The following is a 17,808-nucleotide window of genomic DNA, read 5'->3' on the forward strand; positions in this document are numbered from 1 at the left end:
GTAAAAAATGTAAATGAGACTCCTTTCTACACTCTGCCTACTCTACCATCATCCGCTGCCCCTCGCTCCCATTTTAGTCACACTCCTATTGAAGAAATCATAGCGCTACTGATGAAGGCTAACCCCTCCTGTGCCCCATCAGACCCTCTTGCTCCTCAGCTACTCAAGCCTACTGCCCCTTTAGTGGCCTACCAATTCGCTGTACTGGTCAACCTGTCGTTTGACTAGGATTGCTTTTCCTCTATTTTCAAAACAGCCACGGTCGTTCCTCTCCTAAAAAGAAAGGGGCTGAACCAAATCCTCCGACTAACATTCACCCTGTGTCTCTCCTTCCGTACCACAAGTGGTTGAAAGGGTTGTGTTCAACAGTCTTACACATTTCTTAGATGTCCACAACCTTTGCGACCCCCTAGAAACAGGTTTCCGCTCATGTCGTTCCACAGAAACTGCTCTCATGAATGTTTTCAACTTCACCTCCTCTGCTAAGCACTGCAGCATATCCTGTGCCTTTGACACTGTCGAGCTGTCCGATCACCTTAATACTCTTTCTTCTTGGGATTGATGATCAAGCCCTTGCTTGGCATGAATCCTACCTGGCACCTCGCCAATTCTGTCTCCTGGAGCAACAACACCTCCACTCACTCCTCTGTTGGTGTTCCAAATGGCACTGTCTTTGGTCCTCTTCTCTCTGCTTTTGGGCCACTAATAATGCTCCCCAGGATTATGACAACACCCAAATCTTCTTCTCTTTTTCCAAACTCTCCTCTGATCTCTCTATCAAAATAATGGTCTCTTATGATATGGCATTTATAACGCGCCTATACAGAAGTGTTTCAAGGCGCGACGAGGCAAGGGAGGGGAAACGGAAGGAAAACAGACAGCGATCCCACTAAGCCAGGTGAACTTGAGATCGCGCAAGTGCAGGGGAGGGGTAGGGGGTAATGGTGCGGGTGGAAGGGGAGGGGGCAGTGCAGTACATAGGATAACAGTAAAATAAATAAAGATAATAAATAAAAGTGCGACCAGCTGGTGGCAAGTGCAGGGGGTAGTTCAGAGTTCAGACATCAGATGTCAAGTGCTAGTAGGGGCTGTAGGGGATACAGACAGTCCCATAGTACAAGGGTTGCCAGAGGGGCAGTACGGTGTGCAACTGGTGGTGAGGGGACCTGGGCCCGAGATTAGAGGGTAGCCAGGTAACCAGTGCAGTATCAGATTCAGCCAAGATATCAGCAGGGTAGAGGAGGAGAGAAAGCAGAAGCAAAGAGGAAGGTCTTGAGATGCTTCCGGAACCAGAGATGGTTCTCCTCAAGTTTTCAGTGAGGCAGGGAGGCTGTTCCAGAGTGAGGTCCCAGCAGAAGAAATAGATTTGTATTTGTTTATTTATAACGCACAAAAAAACCAACAGGCCCGGAGGCATCAGGGCGCAGATCTACAACCAACTCGCTGCTTGGAGAACCAACTAACCCTGAGGGAGTTGGAGGCGGATGAGCGAAGAGCTAGAGAAGCAAGATATTTAGGAAGAGAGAGTTGACGGTATTGAGGCCCCAGGCCCCAGAAGGCCTTGTGGACAATGCAGAGGGTTTTGAACTTAATCCTTTCCACCACTGGGACCCAGTGCAGAGATTTAAGATTTAATTCCTGGAGAGATACGATCCCTGGGCTTGAGGCCAGGGCTTATTTGACATTAAATATTGGATGGTGTGCACTCTGATGTAAAGAAACCTCAATGTGATCTATTTCCTTTCTCTACTTTCATTTCCAAAACTGCCACCGCCTCAATCTCCTAAATATTTAGGAAATTGGGCACTTACTTCCTTTCAACACTGCTACGCATCTCTTAACCACTCTTTTACTCTCTAAACTGGACTACTGTGCCAGCATTCTCTTTGGTCTCCCAAACTATTCTTCTTTCTGTGCTCATGACAAGATCATTAACTTTGCTACCTGGATTTTCTTTGAACTCCCTCACTTCACACTTACTTCCTTGTAACATCACCAGGCTGGATGGCCGATGAAACAAAACCGGGTCAGATTTAAATTTCTGCTCCTGGTTCACAAATCAATCTACAGGAAGGCACCACTGTGTATATCCAACTCTACGCGCCTTCTCGTACTCTCTGCTCTGCCTCCTTAACTACACTTGTGGCGCCTTGCCCGCCCTCTGCTTCTGCTCTTTCTCTCTTCTTGCTCCACTTGCATGGGATTCTCTTCTCCCGGACATCTGAGAAACAGTCCATACCGTGTTCAAAACCAAACTAAAAGCCTTGCGCCTCACCTTGAGTTTCCCTCTTGACCTACATCTCATCTGTCTGCTATTTAACATTTTTCCCTCGCTTCTACCCTGCTCCTGCCCCCATCTTTCTACTACCTCCATGCTAGCACTCTATCCATCATGGTCCCATACCTAGCTGGCCACACCGCTATCCTGCACTTAAAAATGTCTAATGTTCGTTGTCCTTAATCTATGTATGTCCACCCATGTATTGTCCCCGGGGACTGTTGCATTTATTCTTCCTCCCACTCCCCCCACACATTCCTGGTCAGAATGTTACCCACTCACCCCATTGTAAGAAGCTCACTGCTTCCGGTCAAGTCTGATTTCTTATCTATTGTGATCAAAAGTACATTGTTTCTCTGTGTATAAACAAATGGCCCGATACTGTCTTTTTTATGTAAGTCGCAATGTATTGATGGCAACTCATGCTTCACCCACCATGACCCCACTTCATCCTCCAGAAACGTCCACATATTGGTGGACTATATATAGCCTTTCATCCTTAAACTTTGTCTAGCCTTGTCACTGATGATCCACTTGAATTGTATGTTCTGTGCTTGTTTGCGCTCTTTTCCTCTGACAGTTTCCACCTAGTTTATCCAAAACTCCAGTTCATCTCAAACTCACTTGCAAGTGGGGGTGGGTGGGTTAGTCACGTGCTGCTCCCCTTTCAATCAGCCTCCTTTGATTAGCCTTATGTTCTGCTGGATCGTTTAACTCAATGACTGTCTCCGCAGAATGACAAGTTTCACCTCAAAGTGCGAGTACTGCAGATGTCGGAGTCTCCGGTCCCTTCACTCTCACAAGATGTTGACATGCTATGCCCGAAAATGTTCCATGGTGATTCTTCACGTCAACTTCCGCAACCCTGGGAAGCTGTGCAAAGCCCTACACCGCACCAACAAGCTTCACCATCGACTCCTGGATCCAGTATGTTGGCACGCAAACCTGGTCTGTGCAACTTTATTTGAAATCCATTTTAGTTTTTGAGGATGAAATGCTATTGTAAGTCTAGTTTTAAATGAATGTTATTTTTGTAAGCTGTTGAAGGGGAAAGCCATTCAACCGGAAATAGTTTGCTCTTTTAATGTTGTATGACTTGCAGAATCCATGGCACTGCATGAGTTCTGCCTGAAGCAAAATGAGTAACTGGGCATGAGCTGTTTTCAGGCTGTACACTTCACAGCTGCGAGTATGTCCCCAGATTTGTGGGGCTGATGAGAGCTACCATGCTAGTTATTAGACCGCTAGTCTTGGCACCATCCAATACCACTGCTGGAAGACAACCATTGTCATCGGGGACAAAGCCCGTCCTACCCACAACCTCTGATTTCAGTATCTTCTCTGCAGCTCAGTTGTCTTGGGGAGTCAACTCATGCGGGTTGGGAGGAATGTCATGTTGCGCAAAGATAATACCAGAAGAGGCTCAAAGGAACTGACTGATTCACTGCTGTTGTATACATGACCATTTCAAAACTAAGTGCAATGCAACACCCCAAGCTAATGACGTGCAGTAAATAAGATGCTTCTGCTATTAAGATTTTGACTGGGTAGTTGGGTAGGTGCCACATGGCACTCAGTTTGGGAGGCTTGACCACATGATATCTGCCCAGTTTTAAAATCTTGCATCGCAAGCATGTGACCTACTGGCCAGTTAAATGATTGTGGGGGAATGTCATTCCCCCTGGAAGCAGAAGACCTTTATCAACCTGCGCTACTGTTTGCTCGGGCAATGCGCCACATGGAAATGTGAACTACTGCCTAAACTTTGACAGTGCCTGTCAATTCTGTCGACCGGTCAATGTGCGCAAACTGATTTTCTCGCCTTGAACAGCTCTCTTCGTTATTCAGTTCTTGCACTTTCTTCTGGTATGCCCCCCCCCCTTTTTTCTTTTCCTCTACATGCCTAACTAGCTTGCCATCATTATCGATTTTAGTCTTGTCCGGTTCTTGCACCTCTTTACTAATGACTCCCTTTGTATTGCCTACACTCCTGTTTCTCTCTTTTACCTGACCTTTCAGGCTGCATTTGTTTGTAACTTTCACTCCCTTCTTGCACAAGACTATTTTGCAAAGCCTCATTGCTATCTATGTGCCTATTTATCCTAGATCTCTTTCCTTCTCTGTCCGGCCAATCCTTCTTATCTTCTGCCCGTTTTTCACGTAGTGGACTATTATACACCTATCTCTAGATGCCTGCACACACCTTTACTTGCATGGTAAAGTAGGTGAGCACTGTGAATCGCTCCAGTCCATTCCTCCTTTTCCCCCTCCTTCTACAGGCCCAGCAGCTGTTACCGGACAACGTCACCCTGCCTCTGTCTGGTGGGCGAAGATAGATGCCTTTGTTAATGTTAATGAGGAGGCTGCCTTAGGCCTTCCCTGCCCTCCACCCCCAGCTCCCAATGGGCTGCAGCCCAGAAGAACACACCTCCAATGTAGTTCAAACGCACATGTCATGAGCAAGCAGCATGTGTGTTTAGATTGCCCAAACTCTTTCTGGATACCTGCTAGCCAGTTTAAAGGAGGTGGATTAGGATTTGATTTTGACATTTTTAACGCGCATACCCAAAGAAAGGGTCCAAGCAGGGGCTGCATCTAGGTGCAGATGTTAACTGGAATCAGTAGTTTGCATCATTATGCTATCCTAAAACTTGTAGTGGTTCAAGGCAGTGATTTCTTCCTAAGCACAAATAAGGACTCCATCTGTCGAAGGTCCTTGGGTAAAGCATTCTAGGAACAAGGGCCAAAGAAAGAATAACATATTTTGCCCCATGTTGTTGTTTTGGTGAAGGGGACAACCAACAGATTTTGTCCGACCTGATCGAAGTGATGACGTTGAATTTTAGACACCAAGTATGTTGGGCAGACCAAATATGCCTCTGAAGACCAGGCACAGAAACTTGAACAGAACCGGAAGCCATTGGAGACTTTCCTGATACTGAAAGACTGATGACCTCCTTGGCAATGTAAAGATCAGTCTAATTGCAGAGTTCTGTGCTACCTGCAGTCTTTGTGTTTTGGAATTTTTGAACTCCTATAAGAAGTGCATTGCAATAAATTTAGAGCTTGTCAATATACCAACCACTGTTGACGGTCTTTTACTGCAATAAGATGTAATAGTGGCTTAATCAATTTCAGTTGGTAAGATACGGATTTGACTGTATAATTAAGATACAAATTGCAGTCCAAGCTAGACCGCCAGATACAGCCAAGATTCTTTACTTTATCTGAAAACCTTGTAGGTGCACCTAATAGAAGTGAACAGGCAATGAGTTGGAGCATATTTTTCAATTTCCATTTTGGGCCAAGAACCTCGGTTTTCAATGGGTTCAGCTGGTTCTCCAGCATCCAGGTATTTTTTTCTGCACACATTAGAACTCGGTCCATGGAGTCACAAGGTTTTTCAAGCCATACATAAATGTGGGTGTCATCAGCATATGAGTGATGGAACACCCCAAACTCCGAAAAGATGTTTTAAAAGTGGTTGGATGTAAATGTTCAACAACGGGGACAAGGCAGACCGCTGAGGCACCCCGTAATCCACTGGTAGGGAGTTGGAAAAACATGAGCCAATTTTAACCTGCTGTGTGCGATCAGTAAGGAATGAGACAAACCATTCCAGGGCCTCATCAGAAACCTTCGCAGCCCGGAAAGAAGGATCTTAAAATCAACTGTGTCGAAAGCTGCCAACAGGTCGAGAATGGCTAGCTTGCTAATGACTCCCTTGTCCCCAGCCTTCAAAAAGTCTTCCCACACTGCCACAAGAGCTGTCTCAGTTCCATGCCTGGTCTGAATCCTGACTGATATACATCCAACAGGTCATGTTCCTCCAACAAACTTTACAGTTGGATACTTAGAATTTATTTCAGGATTTTTGCTGGCCATAATAGCCCAGCAATTGGATAATTGATTTTACGATCCAATGTTGACTTTTTTAGCAACAGTCTGAGAGAGGATTTTTTTTAAAAATACGATGGCACACAGTGCTGTGCAAGTGAAGCGTTCACCAAAATGTATATATTCTCACCAGGAGCACATGCATGTTGCTTGGCCAAACGGGCAGGAATAGGATCATACACAAAGTTGGTGGGTTTCAACTTTGCTAATAAATCCACTATTTCCACAGCACTGACTGCTTTAAATGGAAATTTAGGACAGTACATTTCTGAATCCAATTAATTATTGTTACACATTGAACTGGATTCGGAGACATTGGGCAGAGCCTCGATGCTATTTCTGATATTTTTTTATTTTATCCAAGAAAAAAACATTGAGCTTGTTGGCCATTTAAGCAGAGGTTGGCAATCCAACATTAATGCACTGGGGGTTAGTGAAATTTCTGATAGACGAAAAGAGTGCCTTAGGTCGAATATTGGCAGTATTGATTTGTTTTAGCAAGGAGAGATTTTGCTCAGAGAATCTCTTGTTTATATCCTTTCAATGCTAATTTTGCTATCTGACGGTCTAAACTATGTCTTCAGATCCACCTCACTGATGACGCCCAACAAGGCTGAAACACTTGTATGGGGTTGCTCTTGGTACTCTTGTTCAGAGGAGAATTGCCTAGCATTTCGGTGCCGGATTGCCCCTGGGCAGAAAAAAAACTTATATGCAGGGACATTTCTCCTCTGTGAAAGGGACAGTGGGCAAAAGACTTGGTTGAGACTCTCCCGGGAGCCGTCCACCCAAGAACCGGTCAATGAGCTGTGTTCGTACTAGTAGAGACCCTCCCAGAACCCCCTTTGTTATATCTAGTTTTAAGCCACATGTATATGCTCTTTTTTAAAAAAATGTCACTGTACCGTTTTTCTATAAGGGGTTTTTCACACTATATGAGCAATGTTCCCACTTTTTATAGGAGCAATGTTATTACAGTTAGTTTGAAGATGTGCCATAATGTAGGAGTACATTTCTGAACAGTTAGTGGATTGAGGCTGAGCTAGGTCCATCAAAGTTTTTTTACTTGAGATGAGATCCAAGATGCAAGTGAGTGCACCATGAGGTCTGTAGTTACTAAGTAATGAGAAACTTACTACTGTATGATCAGACCAACTCACTGGGATGGTGAGGTACCCAAAGTGTTCCAGTGCAGTGTGAGAAACCTGTGAAGATGAAATCTCCCTTTATTTAGAGTCTGGGTTGTCTAGTGGCTCTGACCACCAGTCGCCAGATATCCTAAAGAAAGGTATTTTAATTGTTCTGTATCCAGCATCCCAGTGAGGGAGAATTTGATATGCATGGCAACACTGCAATGTATTGTAGAGGAAATGGTCACCTTCAGCAATTGTACGTTCTTTTCTCTTCTCTTTTTTATAAAAGTAAACACTGCAATAAATGCCATGCCCAGTCCCTCCAAAAGATAGTCCCAGGGCCGAGCACTGGGAAACACTGCCACAAACCTCGGATTAAGGATGATGATGGGGCATTGGAAGTGTTTGATTCACGTCAGAGGCACCACTCATTGGGGCCAATTGTGGAAGTAGAAAATATCTTACCAATGACACTATGACATGCTCCTGTAAGACTTGATTAAAATAATTGTTTAATGATCACTATTTGTAGATAATGATTATAAAAACTATCGCTTTGTACTTATTGTCCAGGATATTCTTAAAAGAATGCTACAATCTTTTTGTAAATTAGTCTAGCAGACAAATATTTTTAGCAACATGAATAGTGTGAAAAAAACAGTGGGAAAGCGTAACTTCCAATATTTTCACCTGCTCCTATTGCGTACCAAAGACGGTGAGTGCATCTCATCTGCTGTGCGGACCCATTTTGTGTATTTTGGCCATCCCACGAGGCCCAGAGCAGCCGTTTGCAGTCCTTTCCCCCTCGCACCCGCTTCCTGCTTCCCAGCTCCCTCCCCCCGACCCGCCCACCACCCTTCCAATTGGCCATCCTCCATCTAACCCAGACCATTACCAACCGTCCCCAGGGCAGCCCTCTGCCTGTGCAGCCCCTGCGGTTAAGGACCCGAGGCAAAGGACGGCTCATACAGTGGACGGCGCCTGATCGTATCTGCAGGTATCCGCAGGAGAAGCAAGAAACCAACAACAAGTAAGTGTGGCAAGGGCAGGGCCAGAAGCAACTACTTCAGGCCATACTACCCTACCAGTCATCTAACAAAGCATCACCACCGTAAATTCATTATATTTGCATTCAGTAACTCTGTCCTTTGCATGTTGTTGCATTCACAAGTGTTCCCAATAGCCTATGTGTGTATTTAGAAGTTGTGCCCAATAGCCTCTCTGAAAAAAAAAACTGCATTTAGAAGTGTACCCAATAGCCTCTCTGAGAAAAGTTCCATTTAGAAGTGCCTATGTGTGTAGTAAGTTGTGCCCAATAGCCTCTCTGAGCTCCATTTAGAAGTGTTCTGCATGGGGCAGACAAGGGTGCATCCGTGGGGCAGACCGGAATGTGCGGGGCGAACCAGAATGTGCGGGGCGGACTAGAGTGCGCGGGGCGGGTCAGAATGCATGAGTGCGTGCATCAGACCAGAGTGTATAGACCAGACGTGGGTGCCTGGAGCAGATGGGAGCGCACGGAATGGACTAGAGCGCATAGAATTGCATGACGTATATAGTATAGTCTGGAATGCAGAGAAGGTTTGAAAGAGCATATTACCCATCATATCACACCACCACGCTTACTCTCTCCTTTACATCACCACTCAACTAGAATGCAGAGATACTATGACACCATTCGGTATAACTGTTCTCATACCAACATCTGCCGCTTACCCCACATCACTCTAAGTAAACACTGATGGTTTCACACCCCCCAGCCAGGCGTTCTCCTCAGGCCTAACGCACCCACATCCGTTCTGGATAAATCCTGCCAGAACGAACACATTCGCCTGATCTCTTAACCACCACACCTTTCGCTAAGAAGCAGCTATCACACGAAGACCGCATGAGCTGCACACACATCCGGTGCTCACACGCACCTTCTGACTCTCTCTACCTATCTGAACTTCGGTTCCCAAGGGCGTTCAACCTACCAGCGCCTTCAGACCATACCAATGGTATATAAGGCGCTATATAAGTGCAAAATAACATAACATAACCTAACATAACCTGTGTAAATATCTAGCAGGATTCTCTCCTGGTGAAGTAAAACACGGAGCGGAGTGGGCTTGACTGCTTAATTTGCGATAAAGCAGTGGGGATTTCTCCATGCTAAAGAGGAGGCTGGCATATAATGGCATCCCAACTCCTCTATGGACCAACCACTTGGCATTGTGCATTACACAAAGTGGGGAGTACAGAAGATGACGAAGCTCACCAGTTGCAATTTACAATAAATACCTCTACGGTTTTCTCAAAACCGGATCCTTATAAGTGGGATGCAGGAAGGCACATACAATTTAACTGTTAAAAAATCCTGCATAGCTTGCCAATCACCCATGTGAACACCTTGCAAGAGCCCAGCAGTGCCATTGGGCACTCTGTAGGATATGAACATCTCAAACTAAACCCAAACTGGTACCCAGAAGAAAGCACTGAGCCTAAACTGGTTTTTCGGTTTCTTACGGGGCACTTATCAACACTGAACCTCCTACAAGTCTTCCTACTAGTGACATTGCAAGGTACTTGCCTGCACTGTGGTATTTTTCTAGGTTCCACACCAAGCCCCGGATTTCTAGAGGCTTCCCTGGATTTAGTAGGCTTTAGAAAAGAAAAAAAAATTCTTAGCATTACTCCTCCCTAGGATATACATTCTTACACTGTTTATTGCTACTGTATCCCTCCTCAGTGTATAAAACTGCCATTCTGGGCATGTCTCAGTAATTTCTAGTCACCACAATTGTCCTGCTGCAGTGGTCATTTTTTGCTGGTGTGCCATTGTTTCTGTGCTGAGCTGCAGGGGTAGACGGAAATGTGGGACAGCTATGAGCTCGTGTTTAGCCCCTATCTATGCAAACCTATATATGGGGTGGTGGCAACAAACGGTGGCTTGGGCTTAGCAAAATGACAAATTTGTTAAGCAGGTAGTTGGTTGGTACAGATGCATTGACAATCTGTTCCTGGTGTGGAAAAGAGTCACTGTTAGAATATGTAAATGTATTGAACAACAGTGATATGAATCTTAAATGCACCCGAGTTATCAGTAAAGAAAACTGTGTCTTTCTAGATTTAGAACTGTTTGTCAAAGCTAACCAAATCGAAAGCAAACTACATAGAAAACCAGTTTCATCTAATTCAACTCTCCACATCCAAACAAACTCGGAGAGCAAACATTTGGAAGTTGCTTCTTTTCACCCCCACTTCTCTTCCCACCGGTCATGGCGGTTCCAGTGTCAATGAAAAGTTAATTACCAGCTCAACATTTCAGTCTCTAAAGAGCGAAAATCTGTAGGACAAATGCCTTCTCACAAGCTAAAACTGAAAGTAGGGGCTGTAACTATGCTACTATGCAGTTTTATGGCATCACAGGGACTCTGCAATGGAAAAAGGTTGACTATTAAGCATCTACAAAGACATATCGTAGAGGCCTGTGTGATCGATGGAACTTAGATATTGTTCTTATGCCGCGCATACCTCTCATTCCATCTGATACGTTTAGCCTTTTCAATGACCATTATTCAGTCACGGGGACCTACGCCCCCTTCCTGGAAGCAATCAGTGGTAATTATGATATGATTAAGAAGGGGTACAAAAGTGACCCTATGAATTACCGATTGATACTGACCTTAAACATATGCCAGAAAGGTCTGTTACGTTGGGAACAGCAAATTATACATTATACAGTCGCAGTCTTGAGGTTTTGCTCTAAATCTTGACCTTGTCTGCGAAGGTTCACCTAATTTGGTATGCAGCTGATGTGGTCAAAACTGAACATTCTTTTTTCTTTTTTTCCTTTCTCCTTTGGGTGCGCCATAAACCCTAAAACACTTTTGGAGTGCCTTTTCAAAATTGTCCACTTGATTTTAAACATGTCTGGCAGCCGACAGCCCATGTCCTGAAAATGTGCAACCTAAAATTTAGAAAATCTGATGAGCCAAATATGAGACCCATTTTTCCAGACTATGAATATGAATGAAAGGAAACGCTGATGCAATGAGTGCTTAATGCACTCTAGTGTGCCTAGCATATAAATGATGAAAGGCAGGAAACCAGGAGCTATCAAAACTTTGCTATTTGCCTGAACCTGCCAGCTGTTTAGCTATCGTACGTAATATGCCATGTAAAGCACCATGTGTCAATGCCTTATTGTAAATGATGGTTTACATGTAATTTATATGCACATGCCATGTAACCAAGCTGTCCTCTTGTAACAGCGCATCAACGCCCTCTGGCTGTTTGCAAGCTTTATCCATTTAAAAATAAATGGCATTTTTCCCAGAATCCCGAGAGAAACGCTGTTAGCAAGGAAAAGAAATGTAACATTGCTGCAAACACAGGTAGCACTGAAACTAATGTAAGACCATTGAAATGCACATTACTGAAATCGACAAATGAAGGAAGGAGAGTTTTTTTGGAGGGATGGACAGATGGATGGGAGTGATTTAGTCTGGGTGTGATAGTAGATGGGTGATGGCTCATGACTTGCACCAGTCTGCACATGAGGCAGGCAAACACGCAGCTGGAATGCATCTAAAATACAACACATGTAAGACGAACACCATTAATACATGCATTTATTGATGACGCATGTCCAAACTCTTAATACGCATGCATGTACAATGGGATTCCCATGCCTAAAGGAAAAGAACGACTCCATATGCGCTCAAAATACATGTGTACACTGACTGTGCAATACACATATATAATGACATTTGGAGTAAACCATGAAGCATCTGTTTTAAAAAAAAAAAAAAAAAATGTCCAATGTCTAATACCAAAAAAAATCCACAAACCTTTAAAATGCTGACTGATGGTACAAACACCCGCTCCAAATTTAAGCAAAAGTAAAGTCTAAAAAGCTTGGCAATTCCAAGATTGAAGAATGATTTTTTTTTTTTCTCCATTTAAGTATTTCCATAAAACAAAGCTCATCACTAGAAAGTACACCCTCTCGTACTACATCCCGCAATACTGATGCAACAATAAAAATCAATGAACTCCTTAATATTTAAAGTGTTGTTCTGTGATGGAGTGAGTTAAGATTTAATTTGTAGTGTAGCTTTGTTATTTTTGGAGTGTTTGTGTTTTGCGCCCTCAACATTTATAGACTTCTATTTTTTGTGTAGGTGATACTCTGGACTGTTTTGCTGCATGTGTGTGTATGTATGTTATAGGGTAGCGCTAGCGGCCCTATAGTTAAGGTGAAACCTATCATCCAAAGGAAATGTGAAAAGTCTCTTGTTAATGTCATGAGGCTTAAACGTTGTTTTGACATTTCCAATTCTGAGGCTTGGGACCCCCAGAGCTGGAAAATTCTGTGTAAATCGGGTATGGTTCAAAAGATATATTATAGGGCAGTGGACGCCACCCCATAGTTAAAGTGATTTGGACTCCCATTGGAAGCTGGGAAATAATGAAGCTAATAACTTTGCCCCGTGCGACAGATTTGGCCAAAATTGAAGTCAATTGGAGACGTGCTTCCCCCCCTTTCCCCCCCCACCTCCCCTCGAAATGCAAGTGGTAAAGATTTGTTAAAAAATTGCAGCCTACTTCCCCTTCATTTTCCCACAGACAAAAAAGGTCAATGTGTGCTGGACCGCTGGATTGATTTGGACCAAGTCCGAAACCACTTGGGCACGAAGCATTGACTTCAGGCAAGTTTGTGGTTTGGGGTTATTTCGTCCAGTTGTTTTAAAAATATTTGAAGGGGGTGCCCCTTCTCCAAAAAAGAGAGCTGTGTGTCCGGTAAATTGACAAAACCGGGTATTTTTTTAGAAAAGAACCGCCACCATCTTTTGATTTTGCACGATGCAAGAGATAACCGCGGCTATAGCCGAGGGTATTGGAAAATGAAACGCAGGCAAAAAAGCTATTTGCAGGTAAAAAAACATGCAAAAGTTTTCATTCTAGAGGTGGGGCGATGTAAGAGGACACAAAGTGAAATTTGGAAGTTGGGGGTGGTCTCAGGACTGAGTTTGTAACACAAATGATAGCCGTGAATAGCCAACATTTGAAAGCTAACTACATTATGAAAATAGAGCGTGTTGTGGAGGGAATGGGAGAAGGCATGGGAGGTGAAGAGGCCATCATGGGTGTGTGGGGGAACGGGCACAGAGGAGGGCGTGCTGTGTTTTTAAAAAAAAAAAAAAAATGTTGCCATTTTTGTGATATTTGCAGCTATAATATGACTGCAGATAGTCGAGGGTATCTGTAGTTATGTATCCACAGCTATAGGAAAACAAGTTTGAAAAAAATATTTTTACAGCTTTATTGACATTGGGTGTGAAAACATCACTGGCCATAAAAGGCCATGGCCAGTGACATGTGAGTCATCCAGATCCCTCAACCATGCAGTAACTGGGACTGACCCTGCTTGGCTCCAAAGCTAGGATGGCTCAAGCCCCGTCAGACCCTGTTGCCTAATAAATGAACCCAAGTTACAAGACCACTTGGAGCAATAAGGCAGGAGGTGGCCGGCCCCTTCCTTGTTTTGAAGCTAAACAGCAACAGTCCCGGTTAATGCATGGATGGGAGCCAGGCCACAGTCCCGGATGCCTTGTTTTTAGTTTTTAATTATCTCATAACGCACAAAGAAAACACACAGCATTTGCATTTATATTTTTTTTAAACCCTGCAACTGTGAGTCCTTGAAAATATTGCACTCGGACACCATTTTCTTTGCCTTTTGCTGAATTGCATTCTGGTATTTGTAGTTTCCCAGTCAAGATGGGGAGAACAATTCCGCAATTGTACACTTTCCGTAAAACGGTTCTATGAGGATTTATATATTTAAATGACAATATGATGCATGTACTTACAAGTTATCTTGAGTATTGTTAAAAGGTAGACCTGCGGATGAGATGGGGAAATGAGGGGGCAAGTAAATCCCAAGTATTTGCCGATGATTTGGCAAGAGAGTTTGCAATCCTAGACATTGGTGCAGTTATTTACCCCTGATTGTGGCTGCTTTTCAGGGCACAAGTGAAGGACCCATGTGGGTGGATTCTCAGAGGGTGGACGCAACCCTTTGGGTTTCTTGCGGTTGGCAAGCTTGCTCAAGTATTTGGCTTCCAGGAATTTACTCGGGTTGATGATCCCAGTGCAGACACATACCCACAAGTACTTGTTTCGTATTGGTATTTTGTTTTCCAGGGAATATTTCACTACCGATTGCTGGGTTTAAAAGGTGAGCACCTTTTTATACTTTGCCAGTGTATTTCTTGGAACATTTCCTCTCTGAGGTTATCTTGCTGGTGTTCATTACAAAAGTCCAATGCTATTTTGTCTTGCACTCTTTCTTCTAAGGGTACTGTCAACTACGTTTGGATATTTCACTTTAAGATATATGTTTGCTTACTGTGAGTATATTCATGGGTGCCAGCTTTTGATTTTCGCTATGGGGCAAAAGTACATGAGCATATGTTGTTATTGCAGCCTGTTGTTTTTTATTTCTCCTTTTTCATACTACTTAAATGTGGTTAATTGGGGTTGTGTGATTTTTATCACAACAGTCACCAAGAGACTGGCCATAAAACAAGGGGCTTGTAGCAAGCTGATTTACCAAATTGTGTGATCCTTGGAAAATAATGTAATCTCCCTGGCATTGTTTTAAAACGCTGAGTTCTCAATGGCTGCAATCTTTTATGCATAACAATGCCACTGTCAAAATCAGTTGTGATTGATTAACATATTTGAGCGGTGGGTTGGAAGTAGCTGTGCCCACCGACCATGACTAGTGTTATAAAATGGACAGTGGGCATGGCCAAAGGCCATGGCTAGTGGTTGGGTAGTGTTGTAAAATATACAGTGGGCACCGCCATAGGCCGGGACCACTGGCCATTTGCGGAATAAATCTAGGGAACAATAAAACCCTTAATTGTTGCAGGGAAGTAAAGGTGACCACCTAAAGCAACATAACCCATGAAATTCAGCGAGAGCCACCTTAACTTTGCACCGCCTGTTGCTCAGCATATGATCACCGAGGACCTCACTGGTGACATCGCTAATAAAATGACATCCATAATTATATAACTAATGGCATCAGACAAAAGATCAAACTAGGTATTTGCCCATATTTTGACCATTCTTACGTATCTACATTTGTGATATTAGCATTTTACAATAGCTCATAACACTGAGTACAAACTGTAAACAGCTAGACATGCATCATATCGCTACTTGTGAAGCTTCCTTTTGTAGCACTTTGATAAAAGATATCTTAATTATAAATAGTACAATGCTTAGAATGTTCCTGTTTGTGCCAAATATACCAAAGGCATGTTCACTATAATGTAATCTTTATATACATCTACAAAATAAATGAGTAGAAATCAATAGACACACGTCGAGCCCGTATTGACTGTTTTAAAAGAAACATATGTCTATACTCAATAGTTTTATTGTAAGAAAATTGTGCACGTAGCATTTTCTAAATGACATGAGAACTGCTTTAAAACAAGGAAGAACTTTGGGATATATTTTGATTTCCATGCATGGGTATTAATTACTCAAAATATATATGTATAGAAAAGAAATTAATTTAAAATTCAACATTTGCTTGAAAGCATGTACATGGATGTACATTTCTTTCTGTGTTTCTTTAGTAAGTGATTCACATGTTCTAATTGGAAATAAAACACATACTTAAATAGTATCCAATTTTATTAATAAAATGACTTTTGTGTATTTCAGATCAGTGATATCATTGTGGTCATAGGCTGCATGAAGTTAAGGTGCCTTTAGCTGAATTTCAGGGGTGTTATTGCATTAGTTCTGCAACAAGTTTTCCTTGAATGGCAAAGGTTTTATTGTGTGTGTGTGTGTGTATATTTCTATTTTAATTCCAGGGCCTGCAGTAGCGTCCCTGTAGTTATGGTTAATTTGCTCTACCCATAGGAAGAGCACTTTTTGGGTAGCTTCTAACTTTGCCCCCTCCCCTTGGATGAATCCTCACAAAACTTTGAGGAAAAAGAATATGGTCCTGTTGGATGTATCCTGCGATGTCTGGTGAGGTTTTGTCAAGGGGGGGAAAAGTTATAGGAGACGTCCCATAGACGCAATGAAAAATTGTGATCACGCCTACAGCCCACACCGCTGGACAGATTTTCACCAAATTTGCAGTAGGAGCGGCGGCTTAGTCCTGAAAGCGTGCTTTTTGTAAATTTCGGGTAAACCCGTGCAGTAGTGTATTTTTTAATGACCAAATGTAAGTTAAAAAAAAGGTGCGATCTGGGTTCAGTTTGCGGACTCACTTCCCTGTTCGATCCGCAGACGGGGGCCGATGTGGGGTCTGCAGACATGAACCTGGCCAACGATTGGATGTTGAAGAGTGTGAGGTGCATCATATTTCTGGAAACGCTAGCAATGTTAGATCCGCGGACAGCAGCCTGTGTCAGCGAACATTACGCTAGTGAAAGTTTGGAAAACACATTTTGGGTCATTTGGTGGTGGAAAGAGGGGGGGTGTGTAGTAAAAAAAAAAAAAAAAAAATTTTTTTCTTCTTCGGGCACTTGTCATAACTGTCAGCGGACACAAGGGTAGTAAGCAGACACCGCTGTGACCGGATCACTGGATACATTTGGGGTTATTTGATGGCTGGAAGAGAGCCTAGAAATGGTAGGGAGGTGGAATTAATGTGGTGCTGTTTATATAGGTAAAAAGGGTTTGGAAATGCTGCCGAGTCGGCGGTTAATTTCGGTGTTCGCTGACATAATTTTGATTGCAGGGGGATCAGGGTGAATTTTATTACTTGATGGTGTATGGTACGTACTTCTTATAGTTTATTGTATTGTGATGGTTGAGGCCAGTGACCAGATTCTGGGGGGGCATAGCTGCAGGCCACGGGCCCAAGAATATGTGCGCTGGGCACAACCACCACAGCAGTAATGTGTACAGTAATTCTAGGTAATGTAGTAGAAGTAAGGCCAGAATAACATTAGTAGCAATATGACTATAGTCATTGTAGGTGTTTGTAATATGGAGGAATGATGTAATTGAACTGTATATGGTACTTATGATTGTAGTACAATTGAGGGGATAGTGCTTATAGAATGTGTATACGATTATAATTGCTGTGGTTACTTGGTGTTGTAGCCTTATGAAGCTGCAAACTGTGGTTTAATTTCTGTGGAAAAAAAACAGTACAATTGGTTAAGCATGATAGTTAAAAAGCTGTAGTTGTATACACATTTAAATATTTTCTTTTTAGACCCTCATAAACAGCACATTCAAAAGTACTGTGTTTGGGACAATATTAATGTATGACACACTGCTGTTGTATTGACATTACATAATCCTTCGGGGGGGGGGGAATCAGTACAGTATTAAAACTAACTATTACAGATATGTGAGTGTAAGGGTGATGGTATGTTTGTTTGAAGTATGTTGTGCTTAAGGGAATGCTTGAAGCACTTGGATACCTGTTGGCGTATTCGAACTGTTCATTGTGCTGTAGTTTAGTGA

At 43.0% G+C, this 17,808-nt stretch overlaps 1 protein-coding gene across 1 annotated transcript in view; it reads left to right on the forward strand.

The window, feature by feature from the left end:
* Positions 1 to 17,808, forward strand: part of LOC138512998 (zona pellucida sperm-binding protein 1-like) — a 258,139-nt gene that overhangs the window by 24,702 nt on the left and 215,629 nt on the right. Inside the window, exon 3 of the mRNA XM_069627714.1 lies at positions 3,013 to 3,226. Within this exon, the coding sequence (XP_069483815.1) occupies positions 3,013 to 3,226 (214 nt within the window). The remainder of the gene's footprint in view (positions 1 to 3,012; positions 3,227 to 17,808) is intronic.

Source organism: Ambystoma mexicanum, chromosome 12, assembly GCF_040938575.1.
Source record: "Ambystoma mexicanum isolate Mex_15411 chromosome 12, UKY_AmexF1_1, whole genome shotgun sequence".
Classification (NCBI taxonomy): Eukaryota; Metazoa; Chordata; class Amphibia; order Caudata; family Ambystomatidae; genus Ambystoma; species Ambystoma mexicanum.